The sequence below is a fragment of the Limulus polyphemus genome, unplaced genomic scaffold, assembly GCF_000517525.1.
Source record: "Limulus polyphemus unplaced genomic scaffold, Limulus_polyphemus-2.1.2 Scaffold2896, whole genome shotgun sequence".
Taxonomy (NCBI): Eukaryota; Metazoa; Arthropoda; class Merostomata; order Xiphosura; family Limulidae; genus Limulus; species Limulus polyphemus.
The window spans coordinates 40,443-50,155 of record NW_013668506.1 but is presented as its reverse complement, the minus strand read 5'-3'; the positions used below and the strand labels follow the sequence as shown (position 1 = coordinate 50,155).

The 9,713-nt window shown below is 36.4% G+C and overlaps 1 protein-coding gene across 1 annotated transcript; it reads right to left on the bottom strand.

Moving 5' to 3' along the window:
• Positions 1-4,335: 4,335 nt before the first annotated feature.
• LOC106468162 (protein snail homolog Sna-like) lies at positions 4,336-7,468 on the bottom strand. Its single transcript, XM_013928573.2, has 2 exons — positions 7,250-7,468; positions 4,336-5,333 (listed from the first exon to the last, which is right to left on the bottom strand). The coding sequence occupies exons 1-2, from the start codon at positions 7,377-7,379 to the stop codon at positions 4,336-4,338; spliced, it is 1,128 nt and encodes a 375-aa protein (XP_013784027.2). The 5' UTR covers positions 7,380-7,468.
• Positions 7,469-9,713: the final 2,245 nt, after the last annotated feature.

The following is a 9,713-nucleotide window of genomic DNA, read 5'->3' as shown; positions in this document are numbered from 1 at the left end:
AAATTATAATTAATTCAATAGGGATTTGACATGAATTTATCAAAGCGGAAATAAAACAACAACACTCACCGCCAACATTTGGGCTACTTTAATCTGATCGAAGAAACTGTTCTATGCTTTTACGCTACGGAACGTTTTCAGTTATTTGTTTTAACTGTATTTGTATCTTGTATATCTCCCACCGTCCCTAATTTTGAACTAATGCCCAGAGGTAAGACAACTAATCAGTAGCACCTCACCACCCACCAGTCATGCTAAGTGATCGACTGTCTCTCTAATAACGCATAAACTGTTTAAAGTACGGGGAAATGTCGTACGGATTTGAACCCTGTTCATAAGATCCAAAATTGGGAGTTCTACAACAGTGCCAAACTGCGCCCTATATTTTTCTTGTCTATTACAATAGTTAAAAACAAAATAATGAGATTTATAAATTTTTGAGCAAACTAACTGAAAACAAATCTTTAACTTTTGACTTTAATCAGTAGAGTTTATTGATGGTCACGAAAGATAGCGAAATATTAATGGCAATATCATGAATACAGTTTGATATTTAACAAAAATCAGCTAATATCCAGTCGTCCAATCACAGAAAGTGACCCCTAAACATAGTAAACGACGAAAGGTCACGTTGATAGTAGTTATTCACAATGGTTGTGGTGGTAGATAGAGAACTAGCACTGAAATTTTCTACCGAACGACCCTTTATGCGCACAGGGACTAAAGAGCATCTCAAAGACCCCCCCCCCCGGGATTCGGGTATAGGCTTTCCTAATTTTGAAATAATGAACGCAGCCGCAAAGGTTTTGTCCGACTCTTTAGACCGTTACGAACTGTCACTTTTATAACGCACCCACAGCTGAAAAATGCAGAATGTATTCAGCGACATCACGACTCGAACTTCGGACCCTCGGATTCGCAGCCCAACAAGTTAGTCTTTCTTGATCCACGTGTTCGTATTGCGAGTGTTTTACTATTACTTTGCCCCCCAGTGGCACAGCGGTATGTCTGCGGACTTACAATGCTAGAATCCTGGTTTCGATACCTGTGGTGGGCAGAGCACAGATAGCCCATTGTGTAGCTTTGTGCTTAATTACAAAGAAACAAACAAATTATTACTTTGTGATAAATGTGGAGCACTGTGGATTATTTGATAAACGCCAATTCAAAACACAACACATTATTTTTTTTTCTCTCTTCAAGAATTAGATTGTATGTAGTTTATTTCAAAATTTTGTATTTCTAATTAGAAGTATTATACAGGATTGTATTCATTAATTTATATGTTACACTCTTTTTAAAACCTTTTTTTTTTAGTTGTGATTTTTTATAATGATTATCTTACTTTTATTGAGAAGTTCTTGAAATTTATTTACACCTTTCACCATCTGTTACTATCACCTTTCTTGTGGACTTGGAATTCTATAATTTGTACTGTTCAATTAAGCTTGAAAACGACATACGCTATTTTTCTGTTTGTGTTAGATCAAAGCCACATTGGACTATCTTCTGTGTTCGCCGTAGGATTTTAGCCGTAAACTTACCGCTGTCCCACAGGGGGACATATCTGCTGTGTTCGCCGCGGTGAATCAAACCCTGGATTTTAGCGTTGTAAGTCCATCACAGCAAGACTCCACCTGGACAGTCATGTATCACCCGATTTCTTGATTGGTAGAGGCGTAAGACAAGGAGACCCTATATCACCTAAGCTGTTTACAGCAACATTACAGGAAGTTTTTAAACGACCAAAGCTAGAGGAATATGGCATCAATATAGACGGAGAAGAACTAACAAATCTCAGGTTTGCAGGTGATGTAGTTTTAGTTACGGAGAATACACAACAGATGGAACACCAGTTCCTTACGTTGAATGAAGAAAGCAGAAAGATCGGCCTTAAAATACATAAGGGACAAACAAAAGATATGACAAACTTAGATGATAACCGTGAAATCAAATTAAAAAATGAAACTACTGAGAGGGTGAACAATTACAAATACTTCGGACAAACAACGTACATAAAAATACAACAAAATAGGAGATAAGTATGAGAATAAGAGCTGGCTGGAGCTGCTTTGGGAATTTGCGAGAGATCTTTCAAGATGAAAAACTACCAATAATCCTTAAAAGAAGAGTATTCGACCAATGTGCTTTACCAATCTTGACATATGGATGTCAAACTTGAACACTCACTAAACAGCTTAACTCAAGATTGCAGACAACACAAAGAGCAGTGGAAAGGAAGGTGCTTAAGATCAAGCTCCAGGATAAAATTCTATGGTCAGGGATCAGAAGAAATATCGGAGACGTCTCCAAGTATATTGCAGAATCAAAATGGAAATGGGCCGGATACATCGCTCGATAAAAAGGCAACAGCAATGGACGAAAAGAATCACAGAATGGCAGCCCCGTAGAGGGAAGATATCATGAGGTGGACCACACTAGATGGCATGATGATATCATAGAGAAAGAGGGCGTCACATGGCCGAGGAAAGAAGCAGATAGACAGACTTGGACTTCTTTGGCGGAGGGCTACGTCTTGTAGTGGGCGCACACAGCCTAGAACGAATGAATGAAGTCCATAGACTCACCGCTGTCCCACAGGCGAACCTATCTGCAGTGTCCACCGCAGAGAATCGAACATCGGATTTTAGTGTTGTAAGTCCGTAACTAACCGCTGTCCCACGGGGGGGGGGGCAGCTTACATTGAGGTAACGTGTATGGAGTCTGCCTTGTGAACAAAGCAGACGGTTTTGAACTAATAGCACACACAATAGGTTGAAAGTGCTACCTGTTTTATTAACATGGTTATTCGTACACAGGAACTTCTTACAAAGAAATATAAAACTATATATGTATACAATTTTAACGATAATTGAAAATGACGAATATGCTACAATTCTTACATTGAATTTCGGGCGCTCTGTACAGGCAATTCTACATAATATAAAATTTCAATTTTATGTACAAAATCCATCCATTACGCGTAACAAATAATCTGAGTAACATAAGTTTACACTTCGTATATAAATCATAATGTTACGTAATACATTCCATCAAATCTGCTTTTAAGTACGAAGATATCAAATGACTAGCGATTTTTTCTATGTTATCATATCACTTAAGTTAGAAGCTATAAAGTAGCATTAAAAAGATTTTTGAAAGTCACCAGAACAGCAAAATGGCGGTAAGGCACAATCTACGTTCCAAGTTCTTAAATCCACGCTTTAGTAACAGATACTAGAGAATACCTTGCCTAGAATACAACTGTATTGATACAAAATGTGTTCACTCTTAGAATCTAACTATCTGCATTGTTACAAAATGTGTTCACTCTTAGAATCTAAGTATCTGCATTGTTACAAAATGTGTTCACTCTTAGAATCTAACTATCTGCATTGTTGCAAAATTTGTTCAATCTTAGAACTTAACTATCTGTATTGTTGCAAAATTTGTTCAATCTTAGAACTTAACTATCTGTATTGTTGCAAAATTTGTTCAATCTAAGAACTTAACTATCTGTATTGTTGCAAAATTTGTTCATTCTTAAAATCTAACTATCTGTATTGTTGCAAAATTTGTTCATTCTTAAAATCTAACTATCTGTATTGTTGCAAAATTTGTTCAATCTTAGAACTTAACTATCTGTATTGTTGCAAAATTTGTTCCATCTAAGAACTTAACTATCTGTATTGTTGCAAAATTTGTTCATTCTTAAAATCTAACTATCTGTATTGTTGCAAAATTTGTTCATTCTTAAAATCTAACTATCTGTATTGTTGCAAAATTTGTTTAATCTTGGATTAACATATGTCACATTTCAAAATAGTATAAAAATATGATTAAAAAAGTGAGCATAAAGGGTTTTTTAATGTTAATATCTTAACATCAAAATGTCAAAAAAAACAATAACACTTATTTTAAAAACAAAATATATAATCCATAAAAAATGACACTTAATGCTGGCAGGCAAACCAATGTAAGGTAAGTCCCTCACACCGTTAGGCTTAGGAAAATAGGAAGCTTTAAATATATATATATATATATAAAGACTAGTATTGATTATTATTTTCTTGTTTCTCAATTTCTTAAGCAATTAAATCAAGAACACAACTATCGACGTACTTGGCGTTTTTAGTTGTTATTGTACTGTAGGAACTGCACAGTGAAATTTCTATTTCTATTAGAAGAATAAAAATGGTCAATGTCCTTTAAAACCGGTCTCGACAGTCTTGATAAAACACGTAATTTTAACCAGTCAACTTAAGTGCTACTACAGTTTTAAAAATGTTTCCAAAAGCAACTGAATCGAGGGATCATAATGCAGCTGTTAATTGGTTACCGATAGTGGAGTCCATCAGCACACACGCCTTCTTCATGCTTCACCAACAAGGACATGCGAGAGAAGGTCTTATTACAGGACTTACACCTGTATTTCTTGACGTCCGAGTGTGTCTGGAGGTGAGCCCGCAAGTTTGAACGGTCAGCAAAAGCTCGATTACAATGTGGACAGGAAAAAGGCTTCTCTCCCGTGTGGGTCCGAATGTGACCTTGGAGTAGCCAGGGTCTGGAGAATGCTTTTCCACATAGCGTACACTTACACGGGAGGGTGTGAGTCCTGATGTGCATCTTGAGAGCTCCGAGAGAAACGTACACCTTGTCACAATGCTTACAACTGAAGGACTTCTTGTCAGCAGCATCACAGTGAAACTGCCGATGTTTGGAGAGCCCACTGTGTGTGGAATAACTTTTGTTGCATTCTGAACATTGATATCGAGAGTTCTCCAAGTGATTTTTATTAACTATTGTTGTGATAATGTTGGTGGTGCTATCTCGGCTGCTTTCCACCTCTGACTCGGGACTAGGGGGCGCTGACAGAAGAGATTCTTGGTGAACGTATGGAATCCATGCGGTCGGTGATTCATTTTTGCCAGTAACCAGGACTTGTGATGACGAAGAGGGTTTCAAGAGGAAGACATGTTCCCTATCAGAATCTGTTAAACCCGAATTTGGCTTGTCAGATGACCTAACAAAGTCATCACTGGAAATGGGTGGAGACCGGGGTGGGGACATCGGCATCTGAGGCTGCTCTATGTACTCGAAGCTGTTAGTATCGGGGTGACGTGCATGGCAGCCGAAAGGTAAGCACGAGGAACCAACAGTTCGATAGCAAAATGACTCTTTTGGTCGATTGATTATCGTTTCCGGAAAGGATACGGAAGAAATGGCTGGAGTTCGTTCAGTTTGTAAGGACATATTCAGCAGATGTGGCCTACATTCGGATTTCAAGTCGGGGTGTTTTGGTCTCTTAGTCAGGTCAAAAGGAACTGGATTATCTATATAGAAAATAAAGTTAGATACTTAAAAACATTGATATGTAGAAAGCTGTAATATCGATATAACTAAAGTATAACCGTTTCTACAGGTCTTAGTAGTATATGATTTTACAGTACAATACAATACAGTACGATAAACATACAATACAAATAAAATTATAATTAAGTTTGTTTTTGAATTTCGCGCAAAGCTACACGAGGGCTATTTGCGCTAACCGTCCCTAATTTAGCAGTGTAAGACTAGAGGGAAGGCAGCTAGTCATCACCACCCACTGCCAACTCTTGGGCTACTCTTTTACCAACGAATAGTGGGATTGACCGTCACTTTATAACTCCCCCACGGCTGAAAGGGCGAGCATGTTTGGTGTGACGGTGATTCGAACCCGCGACCCGCAGATTGCGAGTCGAGCGCCCTAACCATCTGGCCATGCCGGGCCATATAATTAAGTCAATAGGGATATTATATGACTTCAGCAAAGCGGAAATAAAACAACAACACCCACCGCCAACTTTTGGGCTACTTTTATCTGATCGAATAGTGGTATTTGCCCATCTCTCTTACAGATCACCCACGGCTCCAAAGTGGAAAGCATGTTTTGGGGCAACAGACTACGAACCAAGAATCATCGGATTCACAGTCTGAGTACGCTAACCATTAGGCCACGTGTATATCTTTCATTGGGGAAAATTAAAATTTTGAAATAACCAAAAGTCATACACATTTAGTTAAGATAAGGACAAAATTAGCGCCCTCTAGCGACAAAGTATTGAGCTTAATCTTAAATTTAATAGTAGCCAAAAATCTTATTCATTTAGTTAAGACTAAGGTTGAAGAAAAATCCTCTGGTGACAAAATATTGAGCTTAATCTTTAAGTAAAGTTGAAAGCTGTTATCTTTATTCTACACATTACGATCAGCTTTTCACACCTACTCCAAGTTTTTTATGTTTTTGAACCACCTGCAGAAGCTCGATGAACATGTTTCCTTTGTATATTTTCTCTCGTGAAACCTCTCAACTAATCTTATCTTTACGTAGCAAACTATAAAGTACTTATCAAAAAGTCGTTATAACGCCCTCTATCAAGATGTTACCGGCACCTGCCAGAGTTGGACATACTGCTCGAGATAAGAACATCATACATTGCCAGGCAACAATAGACTGCACATACTAGATGGTTTGAATACCTAAGAGTTGACAGATGTGTTTATGGGTTACGTTTAATAGACCCATCTGTTCTTTGTAACCCAAGCTGTCCCACGTTAATTATAGCCTACATTTAGCTTAAAATATTTGAAAAGTTGTTGTTGTTTTTGTTCAACCAAAGCTACACAATCGGTTGTCCGTGCTCTGTTCACAGCGGGGAATCGAACTCCGGATTTAGCGTTGTAAAGTCTGTAAACTTACAACGCTGCAGTTACTACTATCATGACAAGTACTTTTAATTTGAAAATAATATTTCGATTTTGCGGTAAAGTTATACGTTTCTGTTGTAAACAAAGTATATTATGACTAAATCTGTTTACTTTAAAATGAAATAATTGGCCAGGTTTGTTCAGAGGTTTTGTTTGATCTTTGCTAACAAAAGCGATTTTTGTAAAATCAAGCGCATGTAAGATATAACTACATAGAACGTTACAATAACTGAAAAAAAAAAGAAAAATTTCACATTCTACAATGTAAGTACACAAGTGTGCAAATAGTTTTCTCAGAAATTTTGCCTGAAAATTATTAATTACTATAGGATTAACAGGTTTAAATAGATAACTCAACCGTTTATAATTTGATTTCGCAGCTTAGTTTAATAAATGTGTACACTGAGAAAAAAAACAAAACGCATTCGTTCAGTTAAGTATATAAGAGAAAAAAACAAAAAAAAACGCTTATGTGTATACACGAAATTTTACTGTGGCTTACCTGAATAAGGATATAACAGCGATGGCAGATTTATTACGACCTCACTGTCTCCGTTTTCCCAGGATCTTCTCTTCGTTAGAGAATTATTTTTGAATGTTACGCGTTTCTTGATTAAGAATGAACGAGGCATGACGGTTTAGCATTGGACGCAGTATTCTATGGCACAAACACGTAGGTCCGCAGAGTTGCTTCGGCACTGTAGTTTACGACACAGAACGCTTGAATTGTTCGAAATACTCCTCACTCGGCTTCTTCTGTCAAATGAAGCATTATTCTACGATAGCAATGCTTTTCAAGCCCACAGGCCGCTTTCATTTTACCTCCCCCCCTCTCTTCTCCCGTCGGTAACTAACGTGCAGGTGTACATCGAATAGACCAATCATAACTAATCCTCAGATCTTGGGTATTTTGCCAAGCCACCAATTAGAGAACGCCGGTAAGTTAGTGTTTGCTCCTCCCGCCAGCTGGGTAACAAGCTGAGGAACGGAGGAAGTAGGAAACAGGTGTACAAGAGAATGGGATTTAGTCCAATTTTGGGATTCCATTCCAGCAGCCAACGTACTAGAAGCTTGCTAAATGGAATAGAAATGTGTTAAACACTTTTTATCAATAGAACAACATGTGCCAGAAAAGCTCTTGTACTTTTACAGTAGACAACAGACATTTTTTCATAAAGAGAAAGTCCAGAAATGACGAGAAGAAACATACAAACTTTTTTATTCTAAATAAGCACAAAACCTTTGGCATATTTATAAAAAATATATAAACGTTTGTTTCATAAATCTATTTTTTTTTAAATAACGTGTCTTTTTTTTCTTCAAACATTGACAAGTCTTTAATAGATGGCGCTAGTACATAGTTTTTTTTTAAAAGTGTTTTAGAGCAAAGCCACTTTGGTCTATCTGCTGCGTTCACCGAGGGGAATCGAACACCGGATTTTAACGTTGTAAGTCTGTAAATTTACCGCTGTCCCATCGGGGGGACGTATATTAAGCGAAATAATTCTATGGTGTCTAGCAAAAAATATAAGTTTTATAAAAGCCCGGGTAAATTAGCAAAAAGAAAGTTGTAAAGTGGGCTACGTCATATTACATCATCGTTGTTCTATAAAAAGATCATCGAACAAATGTAACATGTGAAACGCACATTCATCATGCAAGATAACTTAAAATTCCATTAGATATATGAAATAACTCTGTATAAGAAAAATATTAAATCACTTTCAAAATACATATATATATATATAGAGGAAGTTTCCAGAGTTTCGTTTTAAAACATTATTCAAATAAAAACTATTTATGCGTTATTTATTTCAGTTTTTAAAAACAAATGATTATTCCAGTTTTTAGCCAAATAAAGTTTATAAATTAAATCGGTTCTAAAGGAAAGTTATTTTACCCATTATAAGCAGCAATAAAAAAATCTCAAAATCAATGTTGCCTTACATCCATTTTTATTTTAACCATTATCAGCAGCAGTAAAGAAATCTCAAAATCAATGTTGCCTTTCGTCCATTTTGATTTTACCCATTATCAGCAGCAATAAAGAAATCTCAAAATCAATGTTGCCTTTCATTCATTTTGATTTTACCCATTATCAGCAGCAATAAAGAAATCTCAAAATCAATGTTGCCTTTCATCCATTTTGATTTTACCCATTATCAGCAGCAATAAATGTATCTCAAAATCAATTTTGGCTTTCATCCATTTTGAGTTTACCCATTATCAGAAGCAACAAAAAATCTCAAAACCAAAGTCGCCTTGCATCCATTTAGATTGAGCCGTTGAAATTGTGCTCATTTATTTAAACAGATATATAATATGTGTACAAAATGGCAAGAACAATGGATGTTTCCAAAGTACAACTAGGGGTCCCCACAAAGAGACATTTCGCAAGTTAGAGAACTAATGTGTTCTTCTCTGTGTGGTTCATCAGAAGCCCTTTAAATTGTGTTCTCCTCTCTGACATAAAAATCCCTTTAAATTGTGTTCTCCTCTCTGACCCATAAAAATTCATTTAAGTTTTGTTCTCCTCTCTAATTCATAAAAGTTCCTTTAAATTGTGTTCTTCCCTCTGGTTAATAAAAATCCCTTTAAATTGTGTTCTCCTCTCTGACATAAAAATCCATTTAAATTGTGTTCTCCTCTCTGACCCATAAAAATCCCTTTAAGTTTTGTTCTCCTCTCTGATTCATAAAAGTTCCTTTAAATTGTGTTCTCCCCTCTGGTTAATAAAAATCCTTTAAAATTGTGTTCTCCTCTCTGACCCATAAAAATCCCTTTAAGTTTTGTTCTCCTCTCTAATTCATAAAAGTTCCTTTAAATTGTGTTCTCCCCTCTGGTTAATAAAAATCCTTTAAAATTGTGTTCTCCTCTCTGGTTAATAAAAATCCCTTTAAATTGTGTTCTTTCTGACTCACCAAAATTCCTTTAAATTGTGTTCTCCCCTCTGGTTAATAAAAATC